This window comes from Phyllopteryx taeniolatus, chromosome 7 (assembly GCF_024500385.1).
Source record: "Phyllopteryx taeniolatus isolate TA_2022b chromosome 7, UOR_Ptae_1.2, whole genome shotgun sequence".
NCBI classification, from domain to species: Eukaryota; Metazoa; Chordata; class Actinopteri; order Syngnathiformes; family Syngnathidae; genus Phyllopteryx; species Phyllopteryx taeniolatus.
The window spans coordinates 5,896,698-5,919,508 of record NC_084508.1 but is presented as its reverse complement, the minus strand read 5'-3'; the positions used below and the strand labels follow the sequence as shown (position 1 = coordinate 5,919,508).

Here is a 22,811-nt window from a genome sequence, read left to right as displayed (position 1 = left end):
CATTGAGACTTTGTTGTTGTTGTTGGGTTTTTTTTCTCCCTGTTTGAACCAGATTTAATAAAGTGACCAGAAGACGACTGACAAGTGCTTGGATTATTCCCTTTCTGTTAACATGTAATGGGAAACTGCATTGTTAGCTTTCTGTTGTTGTTATCAAATCAGTTTTCCTGAAATGAAACGCCATTAATCCACTCCAGATATAATAAAAGAATGTAAAGCAGTAAAGTTATGTAATGTGTGTGCATGTAGAGCTAGCGACAGCTCCTTACTGGCAAAGTTGGGAGTAGGGGTTTGGGCATGGAGAATCGATTGGAACCTGGGGCTAACATTTCAGTTCTCCCGGAATCGTTCACATTTTTTAAACTTTCGGTTCCTGGTTCCCACGTCTACAGTCCGCCGACCCGCATTGCATTGTGCAAAACGATGTCGGTTTTGGCTAAGGACCCCCGAAAATGGCTCACGGAGCACAGTTTCAACTGCAAGCTATCAGTTTCGCGGAGGAACACGGGAGTCGAGCAGCCGCGAGAGAATTCGAGATCAGCCAATCCATGCTTCGCCAAGTGGAGGAAGCAGGAAAGGATGGCAGGATTTTTTTGCTGACATCGGCACACACCGGATTTGCCCATCAGTTGGCGCTCAGCTCAGTAACATGTTTTTAGACACTCGTGGGTTACATTTATTTTTCAAAAATAAAGCTCTGGTGTCTTACACTCTTAAGGAAAAAGAAATGTAATAACACATTTCTTAGGTCGTTATTTAACGCAATAAACCAGTCCCATCAGTGTAGGTAAAGATGCAAATCTATATTTTTATAGATCCTATGTAGTTAAAAAAAAAACAAAAAAACAGGTTTTTGGGTGGCCAATGGCAGTACTGAATGATGATTGGTTGGAAACAAGGAAGTGCGAGATGAGAACAAACTTCTCTTCTCCTGCCTTGCTGCCCAGTGGAGAAAGTTAATAGTAATGTAATACAAGGTTTGATGTTTAAAGTTAGAGAGAGCAGACTGTGATGGTTTGGACACGTCCAGAGGAGAAATAGTGAGTGTACTGGTCGAAGGATGATGTGGATGGAGCTGCCAGGCAAGAGAGCGACAGGAAGACCAAAGAGAAGGTTGATGGATGTCGTGAGGGAAGACAGGAGGGCACTTGGTGTTGGAGAGGAGGATGCAGGAGATAGGCTGGAAAGGAAAAGGAGGGCACACTGTGGCGACCTTTTAACGGGACAAGCCCAAAGGAAAAGAAGCAGCGCAATGCAGGCCATATGTTCATTTTAGACCCGAAAAAATGCTTGGCCGTCCGTACTTGGGACAGCCCTCATTGAAACCATACAAACTTTTTACTCTGTCAACAAAAAGAATCTCAATCGAGAATCGTCTGGAATCGAAACAAGGGAGTGCAATCGTTCAAACTCAAACCCTACTCAAGTCAAGTTACTGCTACTGTGTGTGTGTGTGTGTGTGTGTGTGTGTGTGCGTATGAACTGAGGCATCAGTACGCTGGTGCTGAAAATGGGTTACAGTTACAGTTTGAACACAAGATTTTTTTATTTTTAATGTGTAGAAAATAAGGGTGTTGTGTTTTTAAAAAATGGAATAAGGCTAATACAAGAATGTGGGGGGGGGGGGGGGGTTGAAGCACTGTGCATCATTATGGTAGTGATGTTCAATACAATCGATTTCCTTTCCAATCCGATACTGTGCAAAATTCCAGCTGATGTTGTACGTCACCGCTCAAATGTCTGAAGTATTAAAAGTATCGATTTTGATTTGTGATTCAATTTTAGCGGTATCAAGAGATCATATTTTGCAGTTTTGAGCTACATATCACTACTCAATGGATTCTTTTTTCCTTTTTTTTATGATTCCTCAAAGATCTTGGACAGCTGATGACAAAAAAAACTACAAATAAACACACACAAATGTCACATGACTTTTTGATGTTGTTTGTTGTTTATTGTTTCAGCCAGATTAAATAAAGTGACCAGAAGACTTCTGACAAAGTGTTTTGATTATTTTTCTTATTTCATTTTTTTTTTTTTTTTTTGTCAACATGTAACGGGATACTGCATTGATACTTATTTTTTTTTTGTATGTTTTCAACCAGCGACTACTTTGGTATCGGATTCAAAACATGACACTTTTGAGAGAAACAGAGAGAGAGAAATAAAATGTACAACTGCATAAATATAAAATTCTTCCACCATGAACATGGCTAAAACATTCAACAGTATAGGAACTCTGCTAGAAACTAAAAAAAAAACAAAAAACTATAAACGACAGAAGGGGGGAATGAAAAGCGTACAAATGATGGATCCTTTCTTGATGTTGTCCAGTACCGCGCTAGTATTTCAATTAGTCGCACGCACACACACACACACACACAAACGCACACGCAGGCACACGCACACAGAAGCGGACGAGACGAGATTTTACGACACAAACACGTCAGTAGTAGTAAGTAGTAGTAATAGTAGTGGAGTTGCCGATTTTTTTCTTCTTTTTTTTCATAGTATGGACGCGTCTCTACGGCTCCAGGAGGAGTTAATATTCATCGTCGTCGTCATCATGTACAGCAGAATAAATATGATTTGATTTGCTTTGCTATTGCTACGCCACGTCCTAAAACCCTGGACAGACACAAGAGAAGCCCGAGTGGGAATGAAGCGCGCACATTTTTAGGAAGTGGAATAAGGTTCTGATTCTCAAATGGTGTGGCAGCACCTCAAAGTGGGGAAGGCAGCGGAGACAAGGTGAAAAATGACAGGCGTGGCATCAGTTTACGACGGTAACCCACATATGGCACTGTAGGACAAAAGAAGCAATCTTACCAGAATAAAGATGTATTTTTTCTTATGCATGTACTTTTTTTTTTTTTTTTTTTTTTTACACAAAATTCTGCGAGAAAGTCCTTATGAGAATCAAGTCTCATATTTTCGAGAAAAAAAAAGGTCAATATTTCTTCCTACTTTAGTCCAGATTTGAGGGGGAAAAAAGATTTTATTCTATGACAACAGTCGCATAATTTATTTTTTTTTAGAAAAAAAAGTGATTTTTTTTTTTTTTAAAGGGGTTTGTTTGGCTTTGAGGGAAACAAAAGTATGAGAATGAAATCTCATATTTTGAAGAAAAACAAAGTCCAGATTTGAGGGGGGAAAAAATAAGACTCGTCATATGGTGAAAAATGTTAAAGCCGATTTTTGAGAAAAAATGTGTATATTTTTTTTCGAGAAAAGTCAAGATTTGAGAAAAAATCATTTAGAGAATATCATATTTTCTGGAAAAAAAAAAGCAAGCCTCATATTTTCAAGGGGGGAAAAAAAGAGAATCAAACCCATTTTAACAAAAAAGTCAAGATTTTTAAGAAAAAAATATATATATATATCTTATAGAAAAAAAGTCGTAATCCTCAGAATAGTGTCATATTTTCATTTTAATTCAACGTGCAATTATGCCTTTTCCCTTAAAGAAATACAACTTTATTCTGATAATTATCTTTTTTTAATTCAGGGGGTCCTGGGTTTACTAAGGTACCAACATGAGAATAAACTATTATTTTTAAGAAAAAAAAAGACCACAGATAGAGAAAACCGTCATAATCTTATGAGAATACATTTTCAAGAAAAGGTTGTAGACGATAAAATCATTTGAAGAAATAAAGTCATGACTATCAAGAAGAAAAACTTATGACGATCTCATATTTTCCAGAAAAATTTACTATTTAACATATATCCCAGGTCAAACTATCTATGCCAGCAACATATAGTGACAGGCAGAACAAAAAAATGCTTTTGCAACTTTTTGTGACATTTTTTTTACGTTGTGCGCCAAGAGATGTTTTTTTTTTTTTTTTTTTTTTTTTGTAAAATATCGTCAGCCTAATAGCACAAATGCCCAAGTGTTGTCTTCCGAAAACTTTCAAATATGACTTGGTTAATCATGCTATTTGGCTAACGATATGTGCCTCGGCTCAATAAAGTTTTGGGAAACACCGGACTCGAATGCTCAAAGACGAACGACTATAGTGGTGGGGTTTTTTTTTCTTCCTTATTTTTCTTTTATCATCTCAATTGGCTCTGTGTTTTTGGGAGAGTTGCTTGTCAAAAGAAAAGAAAAAAAGGGGGGCGGGGGTGGGGGAGGGGGGCGTGACGAGTGCGCGCCGACTGACCGACCGACTGACCTACGGAGGAGGTCACGAGTTGATGTTGAACTTGACCTCAAATCGTCCCATATAGCGATCCTTCACGCTGTACTTGATGTTGGCACCGTAAACCTTGCACTCGATGCGCACCTCCTGGCCCAGCGTTACGTTGGTGAACTGGATGGCCACCAGGGGCTGAAGGTAGTTGGGGTGCAGCAGCCGGCCGTAGTACGGGTAGTACTGCAGCGGGAAGCTTCCGTCGAAGCCGAAGTACTTGATCTCGCCGAGCTTGTCCGCGTCCTCGTCGCGCTGACAAACACACAAGAGAGCGGAGGTGATTCGGAAGTCCTAATGTCCGCTTGCGCGTCTTCGGTTTACGTCCGCGTTGTGCCGCAACACGCCAGGCAGCGCAGTGCAAACACTGAAAATCTTGCCGAGAATATTTGTCTACTTATTTCGAGTCAAAATTAGCTTGAAACAAAGAGAAACTTGTCAAAAAACAAATTAGGTGAAGAGTTATTTTGAGTGCAATCAGATTATAGTTTTGATTTTGCTAGCTGAATAAACTTTTGAGTTTTTACAGTGCACTGAGCTCTACCAGATGCAGATGCCGTGTAATTATTAAAGAATATATGCACGAGTATTGTTTTATGTTCTGTTTGTTTGTGTTGCTGCTGTGTGTGTGTTTGTCAAGTAGCAGTTTTTTGAAGGTTAATAATTACCTTAACAGCTATGCTAATTTTCATTAGCTCATCTATGATGTTTTGCATTATATGTTACCATTAAGCTAGCAGGCTTTTGTTAAGTCTAAATTATATGATTTTGGTTGACATTTTCATTTAGAATATACATGAGTTAATTGCCTTGTGTCAGTTTTACAGGAAATTTCAACTTTGAGTGACAAATTTGGACAACTGTTTTGGTTTCCGAAAAGTCATGTTGTACAATAGTCTGCCGACAGGCGCTAAGGAATACTTTACAAAGTATGTTTACATTTTTAAAGCGCATGGGAGGGCTACAACTATTTTAACAATTTAAGAGTGATTCTCAAAGTGTGGTACGAGTACCACTAGTGGTACGCAGGCTCCCTCTAGTGGTATGCAAAAGACTCCCTGAATTAAATGTTTAAACTGCATATAATGTTTTTTCCCCCCCAAATTTAAGCGCAGTGTCAATCGTCAAACTGTTCATAATGTTACAGTAACTCACAATAATACAAATTATGCTATTTAGGAATAAAGCCTGTGCCTCCTTTTTATTAAACTCTTGGGCCTACTGTATTTGAATGTTGGTCCAATATGATGGTACTTGGCTAGCCAAGGATTTTTTTGAAGTGCTATTTTTTATTTTTTATTTTTTTTGGTCTATCTATATAGTGCAGATTTTCCACGAGACGGGGTGAGTGTGGAACCCGCGCGGTAAGCGGGCTGGACTGTAAGCGTTCGACTCACCTTGTTCTTACAGAAAATGGGCAGGGAGTTGGGCTTTACTCGGCCGACAAGATCCGCAGGCAACACGTCATCGCTGGCGGGAGCCTGGAATCGGACAAAACAAAATGGCAGACAGCGAGGTGGTGTTCCGTACTCGCTGATACAAACAAAATGGTTGACAGCAGAACGCGCATAATGTTACAGTAGCTTACGCTACTAATGTTCAAAGTCTTGTTTTTGACTAAGCTACTGCATTGAAATGTTGGCCATGTTGGTGGTGATTGAAGACTTGTGTTTTTTTTGGGTTTTTTTTGTGTGGCACTTTTGAGAACCACTGTTTTAGAAAAAAGAAGAGTGGTAAGAAGTTTCCATACAATAGTTTCCACTTTCCATATGTGTCGGTGCAAAAATGGCGTTTTTCTTTTCTCACCCACCCTGGGCCTGAAGTTGACGATCCTGTTGAGTTTGACGATGATGCACGGCGCTCCGTCCCGGAAGCCGTAGGTGCCGTCGGGTAGGCCTGAGCAGCTTTGCAGCCAGGACCTTCTGAACCTGCAGGCCTTGCGCTGGCCCAGGTCGCTCTCCAGGCTGCCGCGCTCGCGGTACGGCTCGGGTTCATCTGCGTGGCGACAGGCTAACGCATTAATAAAGCTTTCGTTCCATAACGTAACATAACCGCTGTGTTTAATACATTCGTGCGCGAGGGACTAGGGTTGGTTAACCGGTTTCAAAGTGTACCGCAGTTTTTAAAAAATATCTATAATGTCTATAATTGGTGAAAGAAATACTATAGACTTCCTAGCGAGGCAGATAACTAGCTAACTAGCGGGACTAACTAACACTTTGACGTTACTTTGCAAAGCGCATTAGAGCAGAAAATGAGCTACCCATCTTCTGAGAAATAAATCCGTTTAATGTTATACCACATTTCCTTTTCATTTAGTTGGTTTTTGTTTACTAATGTAACAAATATTCTCTATGTTGTTTAAAAGTAAAATACATTGTGTGCGATGGAAAAAAGGTATTGACACCAACATTTCAAAATACAGAAGTACATTTTAGAGCTGTAACTGCGATACAATATTTTTGCTCAGTCAGAATTCAAGAGTTCAAGTGCACAACATAATCATTACGCTATCATCGTAATCGCTAATAGATTATGGCTAGGTATGGGAATCGCAGAGAAACTCGCTACGTGATTGTATGATCATTTTACTTGTGCCAATATCACTCACCATTTTCTGCTACTATTTTGGTTTATTAAAACAAAGTTACAATGATCTGCTCCATTCTTGACTGTGTTGTGACTGGAGCTGAGAATCGCGGAGTTACTTGCGATGCAATTTCATTGCGGTATTCTGCTAACAATAACATCACCATAGAACGACTCCGCGCGAATACTTAAGGTTAATTAAAACAAAGTAACGAGAAACGGCTTCCATTCTTGACAGTGTCGTAACTTGGGGCGGGAATTGCAGTTACTTGCGATATTATGGCCATGTTTTGCCAACGACAAAATCTTGATTCCACAGTTACATGATATTAAAAAAAAAACATTATATTAACAAAAAAAAATTGAGAACACTTTATTAAATGCGTAACAACAATTGGCGGTGATGGTTTTGTGACTACTAGGAGTGTATTTCGCATGTTGGTGTTTCGATACTGTACTTTTTTTTGTGTGAGTTGACTGCTTGAAACTTGCCTCCGCAGTTTTCGTATTTTATCAGGTCGGTTTGGCGGTCGTCATCGTAGAGCATGAGGAACTTGTTAATGCTCGCCACGTACAGCTCATACGACGTCGGGTTGCTGATGCTGAATGATATCTCGGACTTAAAAGAGCGTGGCATATGTGACAGACCTGCAAAAGAAAAAGAAAGAGCATTAAAGGGGATATATTACCGAATATTGACTTTTTAATCGGTTGTATACGAATAACTGGTGCTCTGGAGAGCCATAAATGAAAATCAATTTACATAATCCCACACCCCACATTGAGTTTCTCCGACCATGTCTTGGCAGCTAAACTGGGCCAAGAGCCGCAATTTTCAAGCGACGGATAGACTACTGTGTCAAAGCCAAAAAGCGAAGCAGAGCTGCAGTGTTGTTGGATGCACAGATTAGCTATATTCCCAGTAAAATGGCGCGTCAAGAGGCAAAAGGGTCATTACATGATGACACAATTAAGTGTCACGCTCACACAGATGATGCGGGTTCCACCATTAACATATTTGCACAATTAAGCGGGTGGGAACAGTGACCCTTGGGTTTCATGTTTAGCCAGCCGATGCGGGTTCGCCCCATTAACATAAATGACACAATTGGAGAGCAACACACAACAACACACTGAGTCTTGGTATTAAACTTCACACTGTGGTCACAACTGCCAGTGTTCTGCCGCCGATACTGCTAAATTCCCAGGTCAACTTTAACCGCACCATCCTGCATCCGAGCCGGTAAAAAAGCTGGGAAAATACTAAATGGCCAAACGTCTGAGAACCACACTCGGGGTTTGCTGAAGGACAAGTCGGCACCCACATAACAGACTCGCCCCCCCCTCAATGCTGGGATTTAGAGGGGGCTGTTTAGAGAAGATGAAAAGTGTGCCATAATTCTTGATCCTGGGCTATTTTGAGCCAAGCATGTCACAAATATTTTAGTGAGACACCTGGGAACTGTTTTAAATTGTGACAAAACAAAAATTAAAAAAAGCCTAACGTGTGTCTTTTAAGTGTTCTCCGCCGGTACTTTCACTTCCTGCCATCGTTGTTATCAAACAGAAACACGCGTAGTAGAGCTGTGCAGATTTTACACACTTGTGTGCCTTGTGAGCGTCGTCGTCCCCGACTCCCCAACCCCACCAACCACCTCCGCCCCCGCCCGCCCCTTTCACCCGTGACGCCTTCCTTCACAGTGGAAACTTTTTAGCGGCAGCGTGAAAAAAGAAAAAAAACCTCCCTTCTGCTTCCTATAACAGTCACACTGCTGGAAAGCAAAGTCGGCAGCTCGACAGTCACGCCAGGCTTGACGGGCGGGAAACTAAAACCGCGAGGAGCTTCACAATGGCCTCTAAAAATACCGCCCAAACATGTGCTGCTGCTGCTGTTTCTAAATGAAAGCTTACGCATTACAGAGAGCATTTTGTCCCGCTAATCAACAAGCTTAGAGAGGCCTCGCGCCGCGGTGCCACAACAGCAAGCCTCATCATGCCTCCCCCGGTGCGCATATGTGAGCCGCAGAGCTGCCTGTCGCCTGAGGGGGAGCCGGCATCGACAGGTTTCCACGAGAGCGAAGGACAAAATGGCTGAAGCTATCTAAGATCGGACAGTTGCTGCGTCAAGGCACGGGAGTCCCTCGCAACCATTTTGAGTTGTTCATACCTGGGGGGGCCACCCGGTCCTGGTAGGTGGGCTTGTAGTTGCTCAAGGTGAGCATCATCACCTGAATGGTCCCGGCGAAGAAGGCCGCCAAGCAGCCGTAGAAGATGACGTAGAACAAAAGGATTTTGACTGTGGACAAAAGAAGGCAGAACGTCAAGGTCAATTTGTTTGTTTGTCATGTCACACATTAAACATGTCTCACATTTTGTGACTGTATGACCACAAAATGGTGGTGAAAAACACAACGCCCAGAAACATTACATCAAGCTTTAGAAACAAAGCAATGGCAATCATGTCTTGATTGTCTTTGTTGATCTTCGAAGTCAAGTTTATTTGTATAATCTCAAAGGGCTCCACAGGCCCACAGCTGGCAAAAGATTGACCACATCCCCTAATCGAAACCCCCAAATTCAAAACAAATTGTGAAATGTTTGGTGACCAAAGGAGAACGTAACAATCAATAACATTCATCATCCAAATTTGGTGTTTCAAAACTAATGACCTTTCATTAGTTCTTATTTTGATTTTGACTGTTTGGAAAACCAAAATAAATTATGATAATTATAAGTAAAATCTATAGAAATACACTTGCAGAACAATTTGTCTGAATTTATATATTTTTTAAATTACCGTAATTTCTCGTGTATAATGCGCACCCATGTATAATACGCACCCCTAAAGTTGACCTCAAAATTGTGGAAAACCCTTCTACCCATGTATAATGCATTTTTACAATGCATGATTTTGCTTCTACCCATATGATCAATACATGAAGTATCTGTATTTCGTTACTTTTTTCAAAGAATTATTCTTACACTTTATTTGAACACGTAATTACTAAACAACATTTAATTTTATTTTAGTGGGACTCAAATTAAACTAAGCATTTCAGAAAAGCATTATCATGAAAAAATAAGAAGAAGAAATTAATGATAGTTGTTGTTCAGTCATCAGTCGTAAAAAAAAAAAAGTTTCACAAATTCTTAAAACATGTTTTTTCTCTTTCTCATGCACTCTAGAGCAGAAAGTAGCCCCTAAAATATAATGCCAACCGCTGAATGCAGAAGTGAAGTGGCGTTGCTCGTGTTGTGGAGATTTAAAAAAAAAATTAAATAAAAAGAGCTTTGGAGACATTTGTGGACATGATGAAAGAGCTAGAAGATGCTAGGTGCGTTATACTGTTGGTCTGCTGTATCGGATCACTTTGCATTATGATCACTCTGATATTAAAAAAAAAAATCATTGACAAAAATGCGTTCCACTATTAGTAAATACAGCACAAATTGTGAATACCTACGTGTGAATGCAATTTTGATACTACTGAACGTGTTTATTGAAGTGTCACCATCAAAATGTCATCTGCTGTGTCGGCTCTGTGATAAAGCTGCTCTGTGTTTTTAAAATTGAGACCACAGTATATGAAACATAACCTTTAGTCTAATGACATCTGTCAATTGTCCAGAGGGCTTCTAAATGAATTAACAAACCCGACTGAGTGATTTAATTAAAGTAGAGGACACAGGAGGAATTCAGATTTTGTACACATTACTTTTTTTTAACTTTTTTTTTTGAAGGATGGCAACATTTTCATGTCATGTATTATGCCAATTATGAATCTCTTTCATTCTCCATTAACCTATTAGGTACACATGTAATTATATTTGACAGTCTTGGCTTTTGCTTAATTGTGTTCTCTCAAGAACCGTAAGAGTTACAAGGCTGTCATCACAAAGTACACAGCATAGCTTGTTAAATTGAGTTTGAAATACAAGTTTAAATCCATTCAGTGCGATAAATTCAAAATTCATAATTTCAGTTGTTTATAAGGAGAGAGTACAAGAGATGTTTTTGGTCACCAATGCAGATACTAATACCTTGAATCTAAAACATGACTCATAAATTTGGGAATTTGGTGTATTAAAACAAAAAGTAACTGTGGTCGGTTCTAACATGGGAAGCTTGCATTTGTCAACACTTAGTTCATTAAAACAAAATGAAAGTTTTCAGCTGGTGTCTTGATCGTCTTCAAGACAAAGGGCCTGATTGACAAAAGTTTTGCGGGTGCAATTGATTCCTCACGCATATCGTTTTGGAAACGACTAACCGGGGGCACCGAGGATTGCGTGTGCCAAACACAAAAAAATACCACGTAGTTCATTTTACGCATTCTGGGAGGAGTACAACATACAAACTGGTTAATTTAGCACACGTAACATGATTCATCAAACCTGAGACAAATTGCGATGGCTGACTTTGCATCTTTAAAGGGGCTCTAAGCAGATATTCGTGTTTTGTTTCTAAATACATTAAATATGTTTTAAGTGCTGAAAACATAACATAGTGATGAATTGTTGAGATATAGCTTAACACATTCACTGCCATTGACGGCTTTAGAAGTCAAATATCCGTGTTAACTGGTAAGGCTACCAGTGAATAAGTTTTAAGCATCTTTTTTATCGTTTGAATTTTCCTGATTTTGTAATGTCATATACTTTCTAGTGCGATTTCCCTCCCCTACTATGTAAGGACAAAGTGACGTCATTTCGTTTGGCTGCTCAGTTGTGAGTTAGTTGTGCTTAGTGTCCATAACAAGACCCATTTATCACATCGGCTTGCAGTTAGCAAACTAATGATGGCTACGCCCCAAAAATGCATCTTCGCTGGATGCCTCAATTTACAGAACAGCTCATTGATGTTTTTTTTAAGTTCCCAAAAAATGAAGAAATAACAAAGCGACGGATTGACTTTTTGAAAACTACACGCAGATAGCAAGCTGAACATCTCCACCAGCTGACTCTGCAGTGCGCATTTTACGACGGACAGTTTTGTAAACTTTCACCAGGGACAACCTGGCTTCGTGGGTAACTTGATACTAGTGAACGGAGCAGTGCCGACTGTCTACCTGGGCTTCCTCCTATCGTCCCGCTGTCATCAGGTGCTGTGTTGGGCTGTGACATTATGTCACCAACAACGAGGATAAGTTGACGTGGGCTTATTTTTTTGATTATAGTCCACAATAACCATTACATTTTGAAGTTGAGCCTGATAATGTGATTTTACATCGTATAAGCCATCACCCCCTCAGTATGTTTGATTACTTTTGGCGCATCCATTCGACACGCCCAGAGTGTCTGAGAGCTGAGAGGTGGTCCTTATTATTCAAGTTTTGAGACCGGATTTTATTAACTTAATGCCTTGTTTCATTCAAATTTGACAGGCTTGGTAACATTACTCTTTTCTGTGGTGTGTCAAATTTACATGCCATTTTTAGGCCTGCTTAGTGCCACTTTAAATAGAACATCAAAAAGGCAGGTGCAAAGCAGTACCAGCATAGCGCAGGCAAAATATGATGCGGCGGGAAGAAACCTTTCTGCTTGTGTAAACATTTCTAAAATGCAAGAAACTTTATGGCGATATATCGTCGACTCAGAAATGCAATTTTGTAGCTACCGAACGATCTAATGGCTGAGAGGCACAAGAAGGGGTTACGCCACACATGTCAAGCTCCCGGGTCGCGGCCCACCACCGACCCGCGCAGCAATTTCGTCCGCCGTCTGCGGGATCAATTTGAAGTCAGCATGACATTGGCCCGCACAGCGGCATCAGCCAAACAGTAGCATGTAATTCCATGAGCAACGCCCTCTTATTTGTATGAACTATACTGTACTCATAGTTGTGGGTGTGGGGATAAGACAGTCGGCCAATCAGGTATCAGTTTCAAAGGAGCCACATGGCTACTTATGTATCGGTTCGTGCATTGTAAGTACTAGTAACTGTTCCTACTTTTTGAAGCTCCGTTTGTTGTCGATTGAATGAAGATGCATCGCTGAAGAACTCATGGTTGTGTCAGCACAAATCTGACTGCAAATAGTTAAAGTGAGTGGAGAACCACAATGATGAAAAGAACGCAGACAGACCTCTCTTATCGGAGGCAATAAGGCCTGCAGGAATACTTTTCAGATTCTAATGAGGTGAGTTTTCATTAACATCAACATCGTTATTGTTTTGACGAAGATGAAAATGTTCCTTGTGGTTGTTACAGCGCAAATCTGACTGCAAAAAGTGTTTTCCGCGTCAAAGATCACACGTTTAGATAACTATATGGACATGATTCATCATTCATTCATTCAGGGTTGCGGGCGTGCTGGAGCCTATCCCAGCTATCTATGGGCGAGAGGCGGGGTCCACCCTAAAATGGTCGCCAGCCAATCGCTGGGCACATATAAACACACAACCAATCGCACTCACATTCACACTTACGGGCAATTTAGAGTTTTCAATTAACCTACCACGCATGTTTTTGGGATGCGGGAGGAAACCCGAAGAAAACCAGGCACAGGGAGAACATGCAAACTCCACGCAGGCGAGGCCGGATTTGGACCCGGGTCCTCAGAACTGTGAGGCAGACATGCTAACCAGTCGGGTTAACACGCAATTCAGCACCTACTATATAAGAAAGTCCTCATCCTTCATTCTCCTCTAAGGCACTAAGTGAATAGGGGTGGTGTGATCGAAAGAGCAAATACACGTTTGGTGACCAATGGGAAAAACAACGTTCTAAAACATTGCATTCATCATCAACAGTATTCACCACTTGTGTTGTTAAAACAAAGTAACGACCGGTTACTGATCGTCTTCATTAAAAAGCGAGGAGCTGTGTGCTGACCAATGGAGATGCTTGTTAAAAACATGACCTTCTACAATATTATGTTCACAATCCAACATTGTTGGCAGGGCACTTGGTTTATTAAAACAAAGCAACTGCGAATGCTATTTGTCTTGGTTGGTTCTTGCCCTCAAAACAAAGTGGGAGTGGTTTTTGTAAGCATTTGGCAGCCTTTAAGGAACACGATGATCGTTACGTTCGGAATACCACATTATCATGACCTGGGTTATTGAAACAAAGTTACGGCAATCTGTTAAATGTCTTAATCATCTTTGTTTGTCTTTGCACCAAAGTGAATAAGGAAGGCGTCTTAAAAGAATGTGTTTGAAGTCTTGTTAAAAATCAAATGTTTTTGTTTTTTTGCATTTAGTTTACAATAGAAATTGAACGGTGATTGTCTAAGTTCCGAGGTGTTCTATAAACGAGGTTGACAACTATGGAAAGTGGTTAAAAAACGATGAAGCAGGTGTTTGACGACCAGTAGAGATGGTGGTAAAAACATGACGCTCTAAACATAATCCAAGGTTGTCAGCACTGCCGTTATTATTAAATTGCAGCAATCGGTTCGCGTCTTGATCGTCTTCAAAACAAAGTGGGGAGGTATGGCTTGAAGATGATGCACGTTTGGCGGCCAATGATACCCAGTAAACACACAAAACACTGTTTATAATCCAAATTTTGGGGGGACAGCCATTGTTCTTGTCTTGGATTGTTTTATGAGTCTTTGCTTGTCTTCAAAACACAGTATGGAGGTGTGACCTAACGAGGAAGTTTGGCGACTACGTAAAGAACAGTCCCCAAAGGAACAACCGTTTAATTCAAAGACACAATGTGAACACGAGAGGAGCATGGTCGAAGGGGGCGTCCAGTCATTGCATGCAATAGTCAGCCTCATGATGAAGTACAACCACAAAGGATCCCTTTCTCGTCTCATGGCGGAAACTTTGTGAGGGAACCATTGTGAGAGCGACGCCTCTTCCACTATTCTCTGGTGACGAGAGATGGGGGGCATTTAGGGAAGTACTGTACAGGATAAATCACCAGTCATTCCAGATAGAACCCCCCCCCCCCCCCCCCCACCGTAACAGGTTTGGTAGAGAAACAACTCAACTGCCCGCAACACCAGTTTCATGCGTCGACACAAAATTGGGTTGCACGTCTATCATAAAAGGGTCCAAGGACCCATGCCTGAAATTAAAAATGTCATCCATTTTGGTTCGAAGCGGTAATTTCGGGTGAGTTCAGGGATTAACGAAATCTGACTCAGGATTTTTTGTCTAAATGGGCCCTTTTTGGAAGCAGGTATCCTAGAAAGATGGGTGACGTGTAATTGTGAAGGATTGTTTGGATTCTGTGATTCAATTTGAAAAAGGGATGAGTATGAGCAGCCTTCCTGGGGGTCTCAACATGTCTAGTTTGTGTATCATGGTTAAAATGCATTTATTGTAGGGGTCACAAACCCCCCCGAGCCCCCACCCCCAAAATTAAACTCAACCAAGCGCCACTTTCACCATTCGACACAAAATGAAGCGGAAATCTCAATCCGAACCTAAAAAAAATCTCAACGACCCATACCCAAATTTTAACAGGAGCAGCAAGCGATTTTGGTTTGAAGCGGCCATTCTAGCCAAACTGGTACAAGACAATTCGAGCCCCAATTGGAAGCAGGTATCCTAAACAGATGGGCAACAGTGTTTTGCATGCACAATCTAATGTGTGCAGAACATAGCGTTCAATTTTGATGATCATTTCAAGGATTCGCCATAAATTAGGGAAAACGACTGAATCACCTTTTTGGGAGTCTCAATTAAGCCTGTCTTGATAATTACTGTATTGACTTATCGTTCGATAACTAAAATGGACATGGTAGTTTTTTCCGGACTCGATAGATTCTCGGTTGTGGTGGCCTGGCAACAGAGACATTTGAGGGAAAGTTAACCGTTTATTACATTAGCTAGCCAGTGAGCGAGGGCGCTAACTAGGGAGGAGCTAAACAGCTTGGTCGACTGCAGCGACGTGGCTGGGCTTTTATCAAAAATCAACTTAAACTAGCAATGTGACAAGTGGCCGCCATCTTTATGGAATTTTCTAAAAAAATATGGGAATAAGCACTTAGTCAAACACCACTAAAATCCTCTCTTAACACATTAATTCACAATAAAACAATTGATTACTAAAGAAAGTGACCTATTATCAAAAATCAACTTAAACTAGCAATGTGACAAGTGGCCGCCATCTTTATGGAATTTTCTAAAAAAATATGGGAATAAGCACTTAGTCAAACACCACTAAAATCCTCTCTTAACACATTAATTCACAATAAAACAATTGATTACTAAAGAAAGTGACCTATTCTAGTGCCCACACTGCTCTTCTCACCAATATTGTTCCATTTGCGCTACTTAAGTCAAGTTTATAGGGCCAGTGACGCCATTTAAAGAGTCACGGTAATTTTGACGCATCTACTTGGGAAACCACTTGGAATTTCAGCCCTTCCAAGCTTATTGCTGGATATTAACTGAAACTTGTCAGTCAGTCGAAGATGGGTTTCCCTGAGTAGCCGACAAAACAAAAGTGATGCGGACATATGCGGAGAAATCATTGTTATTCTTTTTTACTCTTAATTTGAAGGTGTTTTTTGACCATATTTTCTAAAAATGTTCCCCAAAAGGCTTTTTTTTAACAAAACAAAAAAACTCAGTTTGTCTGGAATCCATCATCCAATTTTAATGATGTGTTGTACTCAGGTTGAGGTTCACTACAAACTCATTTAAATATTGACTGTATATTGTAACCAGTTGTCCTCCTCGGGTGGTTGAAGGTGTGGTTTGTCTAAAATAAACAGCAAACAGGTTCTCAGGGTCGAACAGATAAGTAAAGACAGATAGACACTTTATTTATCCACATGGGAAATAATTGAAATCTGACTTCCTAATTGTGCCCAAAGTTCATTTTCTGTTCTTGCGACCTTGTTCAATAACTCACTGGCTATCGGAAACGGCATCCATCACGTTCAACGCCAAACAAGAGCATTGACACGTGTTTTGGACACGCTGATCTATCCTCGCTTAGGTTGCCCGTTGTCATGGCAGCATTCCCGAGGTGTGTCTCTGTTGCCAGTTACTAAGTGAGACCCCGGGGAACCAGTCTGACGGACTGAGAGTAGCTTCAACCGACAGCCCCGAAGCCACGTCAGCCCCCGAGTGCCCTCTCCTCTACTCGGCCACGTCCTACCCACCCCAGTAGGCCTAATGTTGACTGAGAAGTTTCAAGTAATGGTAGCGTGTTGGTGCGACGATTCGGAAGCGACTTTGACAGGTGTTTTGCCTTCCGAGAGCAGCATCCATTTTAGGTTATGCCCACATGCACCGCTGGAAACTACAGCCAATGTATACTTTCTTGTTTTCACAACACCTCCTATCAGATCAACTGTAGGCCTTTCTTTTTGTTATTAGCCATAGCAAGAATCTCAGCACCTGTTTGTATGCACGTTTATACGAGTGAGTGCCTGGTCATTTGTGAGGCAAATGAGAGTTTTCCTCACAGCCACAGGTGCAACTGAGGTGTGCTCCGAATAGCAACGACAAGTCCTTTGTTCATGTCCGCGAGGTCAGAGCCAAAAGTAGCGCTTGAAATTTGCGATTGCAGTCCGGCGATTGACAGTCAGGGGTTGTATTGGCCATTGGTCTGTAGTTTAGGGCTGAAACAATTGAATAACTCAAATATAAAAAAGTTAAGGCAAAATATCTCCCTTCGCATTGATTTCTCCACGTTTTCCATCAAATAGTGTTACTGCAGTTGCGTGCACCACTCAGTGTAGAAATAAGTTGCCGTGATGGCAGCGAGCCAGAAGGAACGCGTGCGTAAAAGACAATTTCCAAAGTTTGTGATTATTTAATACTTAAAAACAACGGTGGCCCTTGAGTGTGAATGTCTGCGCGAATGGTTGTTTGTTTATATGTGCCCTGCAATTGGCTGGCGAGCAGTTCAGGGTGTAGCCCGCCTCTCGCCCAAAGATAGCTGGGAAAGGCTCCAGCACGCCCGCGATCCTTGTGAGGATAAGCGGTACAGACAATGGATGGATGGATGGATAGAAAAACAAGGTAACAAAATGCAATCTGCAATGTGCCTACTGCAAAGCAGCTCTAACCTACCACAACACCACAGCTACGATCGCCAACACAAGATATTGATGTTAGCTGGTTTAATATAGCCTAACCGCTCGTTAGAAAATATTGAAATGCAAGTGGTTAAGAATAGACATAGCTGCTAGTGCACTTTCAATTGGTTTATTGAGAAATTGGTGACAAAATAAACATGTACTAAGCAAATTCACACTGGAGCTGCCACGGCCACGACAGACGTTTGCCATTTAACATGGCAGAGTGTTTAACGGTGAGCCAGTTAACAACCGGCCACTAACCTGAGCTCACAACAACCAACACCTTCAGGATCATTCTACTCCCACATAACTCACCAGACCAGGCCCCACCTTTTATAGCCACACACACTCAGTCAAAGATATTAATAGTGTGGAACGTATAGCAACCCCAAGCGGAAAACAATTATATCAGCACCTCAATGCATATTTTGTTGTTGAATGATGCGAAATCAACTTATTCAATTGCTTGATTAATCAATTGGATAATCGGTTGAATAAGTCATTCTAAAAAATATTCAATAGCTGCAGCTCTAGTGTAGTTGTATTAACTCAATCTATGTAAGAAGTTTAGATTCGATTAAAAAACTCAAGTTATTAAAAAGGTATTAATTAAATGGTATTATATTTGAGTTAAGGATCCATCCATCCATCCATCCATCTTCCGTACCGCTTCTCCTCATTAGGGTCACGGGCGTGCTGAAGCCTATCCCAGCTATCTTCGGGTGAGAGGCGGGGTACACCCTGAACTGGTCGCCAGCCAATCGCAGGGCTGAGTTAAGGATCTCGGTTGATGCCCTGGTTTATGCAACAAAAACCTAGCAAAATTGTTGTTTCTTAGCATTTTTGAAAGGTTGTACGAAACAAGACGGCGATCAGCGTTAACATATTGGGAGTGCTGCAAAGCCAGTACGGCGTGGATTTATACCACCAAGTCTACTGTCCTCGATTTTCTTTTTTTTTTTTTAAATAGTATACGCCCACGTGTATACGATTTTATCAAGTTGACATATGGGAGTAATGTGACCCGTGTATGACACACTGGTGGTGTAGTAAGCGTACACTTTCGTTGTATTATAAACACAAAGATTACAATAGCAACGTGTCCGTGCACAGCGCCGGCCATTCTTGTTTAGACTCGTTACATGACCTCCATTTTTACACACTAGTCACGCTACCAATTTCAAAGACTGATTTTACTGACATTTGTGATTTTAGGCTCCAAAATGCTGTTGGTTTTGTAAACACAATGACGTTTTTATTTTTTCGTAAACTGTCTTGTATGACCTACTCCTTCATTTACATTGGACCATTGTCAAATAAGAATGTGTAGTTTTTTTTGGAGAGCACAAACGCAAACTTTTGAAAAATCTGTCTCGAGGCCAGTGCGAGCATCCCATTCAAAACACCGCAAGACGCATCTTTTCTAAAATGGAGCACGTGCCCATGCAAATTATCAATGGCACACGGTGGCTGTTGCACAGTGTGCAGTTCAAGATAATGAGTCTGATAAGACTCCTTGCTGGGACTGCCGCAGACACTCCCACAACTCACGTTATCAACACAGATATTCTCCTGAGTTTAAAAATATGCCTTTGATAAATTTGTGTGCAAATAATAGGGTCGGTAGCGCTTCGTTTGCTTCGGTGGTGGGGAGGTCTTGAAATCACTTTCATCGGTACGACATGGAACTTATCAAAATCGCAACCGAAAACTTGATTTTTACACGTGCAACACCACAGGAGAAGCGTACACATGCACACTAGAAGGAAGGCTGGGAAGGATCAGTGTTTACCTAGCAGTACAAGAACAGGCACAACAACCTGGGACAAGTCAATGGAAAGAGCCCCATCCCCCAACACTGCAGCAGGAGCTTGTGGTGAACAAACCATTGCCACATTCACACTGGTGCTGGCACCACCCCCCCCAATCCCCCCTTTTCATAGCATTGCCTTCTCTGTGGTGCGTTCATTGACACTGTAGCCCCTTTGGAGCTTTGAAGTTAGCTTCAATCTCTTACGTCGTCACAATACAACCGCATCCAACTGGATTTTGGTGTTAATTCGTATAGCCCCACTGGTTCGGTTGAGCACTGTCCGTGTTGCGTTCATGGACAAACCTGTTGCTTGTGAACATTTTGGCGACAAAGTGACGTCTTTTGGTGACAGCCGCACACAGTGGTGTTATTTATAAGCTGGTCGTGTACGGTGGAAGGGAACTTGAGTTCATTTTTTTGCAGATGAATAAACGACAAGTCAAGTTTCCTCTTTTTGGAAAATAGAAGCATATGTGTTCGACAGCGGAGGAGGGCGGTGGGGGGTGTTGTGGGGGGGGGGGGGGGGGGGGGGGGGGGGGGGGGGGGCTGAGACATGTGAGTCGTGATCAGTTCGACCGTACCGGAATCGACGCACTCAAGATGTGATTAACATGCAATTCGTGGTGGGTGGGAGGTGGGGCTCCACATCACGTGTTATTAGTCAACCACGTCAAGCTTGATGAGGCAAACACTAACTGGAATGTTAGCTATTCAGGGTGGGAAAAGTTTTTTTTGTTTTTTTTTTCATTGATTAACATTTTTTTCATTTTTTCATTTTTTTTTTCTTTAAGTAGACACTTAAACTAAACCACCAAATCACTGGACTAGTTTGTCGTTGCTGGAGAAGTGATTGTGGGCGAGCCCACGGAACACAACTTTCACCACCGGCTCGAGTGAAAAGTCTTGCCCCCCCTGCCCCCCACACAAGGTGTCCTTCAGGGGTGACCTTTTTTTTTTTTTAAATGAACCCCCTCACCACAAGCACCACCGACTACGCCTTAATCTCTCGTCATCCCTCCGTTAATAACTGTCATCCATTTGCAGTAACTATCGGCCGTTAAAATGAATGGATTTGAGCTCAAATTGTCGATTCTGGTCGTTTAATTTAATTGTACATTTATTTTATTTTATTTTTTTTGCTTTAAAGTTGGCTCCGACGTTTTGTTATCTTTTTCTCGTCTTCGTCGATTTCCCAAAATCAAAATGACGACGCAACTTCCAAGTAGTGGAAGGAGGCGGCGGCGGCGGCGGCAGTGGGGGGGGGGAGAAGAACCCCTCCGACAAGTCACGACGCAGCCTTGTCAACGGCGGAGAACTCGAACAGGTGCTGCCCGCCTCGCTCACCAACCATGCCGCCTTCTTGTCGCCAGAAAAAAAAAAAGGGAGGAAGGTGGCGAGAAAAGCCGCTCAACGTGACATTCAACAGTCACTCGGGGGAAAAAAACAAAACAAAAATGGAAGACTTACACCAACTGCCGCCGGTTCTCCCCAGAAACTCCTTCCTCTCGGAATTCCACAGAAAGCCCCTCCAGCCGCCGTCGGTGTCCTTATTCCCCGACATGTTATAGAAGTCCCGCCACGAGCACGCCGGTAAGCTCCAACTTTTTTTCTTCTTATTTCTTTTTTTTTGGGGGGGGGGGGGAGCAACCCACGACCACTTGAGAATGTTTTGCGGAGGAGACTAACTGCTGCTCCTCACCGGAAACACGAAAAGGACACTTTGTAAGCCCGCACCGTTGCTTGAAGCGCGCTCCCCTCACTCTCACTCTCTCTCTTCTTCTTTTTTTTGCCTTCTCTCTTTCTCTTTCTCTCTTCCACAGCGTGCGACTCCGCCCGCAAACTTCCACAGCAAGTGGGAGGAGGGTGGTAAGAAAGGCCGAACGAATGAGCCAATCTGAATGTCGCATTGCTTTATGACATCACACTAAAGGGCGGGGCCCAAGGGAGGGAGGGGCTGCAAATGGGAGGGGTGTGGGGGGGGGATGTCGCACAGTTGCCAAGAGCGGGAGACAAAATGGGCCAGGTGCCATAGCAACCGTGACCCCCAGGCCCCACCCCCCTCCCCTTCGAACGTAGTGGCGGTTGTTGACGTCACTACCTTGATTGAGCTAAAACGTGGGTGCCTGTTTGACGACAAATGGAGTGACTCTATATGACTGCAACAGTAGTGGAAGTCTGTTGGGGTACATGAAGACAAAATGGTGGCTCACTAATCCCGTACAGTAAGGGTGTCAAACTCATTTTAGTTACGGGTACGCTCAGGGGGCCGTTATGGCTGTGAAACCATATGTTTAACTCATTCACTGCCAGCCTTCCTAGTTACCATGGATGTTTGACTTCTAAAGCCGTCAATGGCAATGAGTGTTTTAATTGCCTCATTATATTACTACGTGTACACAACAAATTGATGGATAACTAGTTTTAAAATCATAAGTCAAGGATAATGGTTTGTTAGGTTACTGTAAAAAAAAAAAGTGCTTGTATTTTAACATGATATTTTTTACAAATGACAATTTGAAATTTTGGTACATATTTTAGCAAGAATAATGGAACCTGATGCACATGATTTGACAAAATTATGTGGCGGGCTGATTCTGACCCCAGGGTCTTAAGTTTGACACCTGTGCCTTACAGTGATTCTCTGTCTCTTCGGAAAGTCCAATGTCCTAAAACCCTGCAAAGTGAATTCAGAGATTTGTTTCTACAAACATTATAGACCGACACGGTCAAAGATATTTTTTGAAAACCTGCAAATGCCTCCTCAATGAAAAGCAGACTGATTATCTTTGTGTTTAATCAAAATCAGACATTTCCAGACATCTGCTTTTCCTTTGGAAAACAATGAACAATATTTTTGACATGGTACGACCCAACCCCAACCAGTTCAGGGTGTACCCCGCCTCCTGCCCGATGACAGCTGGGATAGGCTCCAGCACCCCCGCGACCCTAGTGAGGAGAAGCGGCTCAGAAAATGGATGGATGGACGACCCAACCCAGGAACTGAATCCTGATCAAGATATGGGAAAAAAAATAATAGGAATATTACATACTGGTACATCTCAATAAATTTGAATATATTTATTTTATTATAATTGTGGGGGGAAAAACATGACGAAAAGACGAGAACCACTCATGTCACTTTACTCTCTACACACTGTTTTGACACCAGCCAACCACTCCCTTTGGAGCCAACAACCCCCTTTAACCCTTTCATATTCTGC

At 41.9% G+C, this 22,811-nt stretch overlaps 2 protein-coding genes across 2 annotated transcripts in view; one reads left to right on the top strand and one right to left on the bottom strand.

Annotated features, from left to right (window-relative positions):
• Positions 1–1,928: 1,928 nt before the first annotated feature.
• atp1b1a (ATPase Na+/K+ transporting subunit beta 1a) lies at positions 1,929–21,192 on the bottom strand. Its single transcript, XM_061780231.1, has 6 exons — positions 21,058–21,192; positions 8,950–9,078; positions 7,275–7,430; positions 6,004–6,188; positions 5,591–5,674; positions 1,929–4,448 (listed from the first exon to the last, which is right to left on the bottom strand). Exons 1-6 carry the CDS (start codon positions 21,149–21,151, stop codon positions 4,191–4,193), a joined length of 906 nt encoding a protein of 301 aa, XP_061636215.1. The 5' UTR covers positions 21,152–21,192; the 3' UTR covers positions 1,929–4,190.
• Positions 21,046–22,811, top strand: part of dpt (dermatopontin) — a 14,603-nt gene continuing 12,837 nt past the window's right edge. Inside the window, exon 1 of the mRNA XM_061780238.1 lies at positions 21,046–21,180. The gene's annotated coding sequence lies outside the window, so the exon portion shown is untranslated. The remainder of the gene's footprint in view (positions 21,181–22,811) is intronic.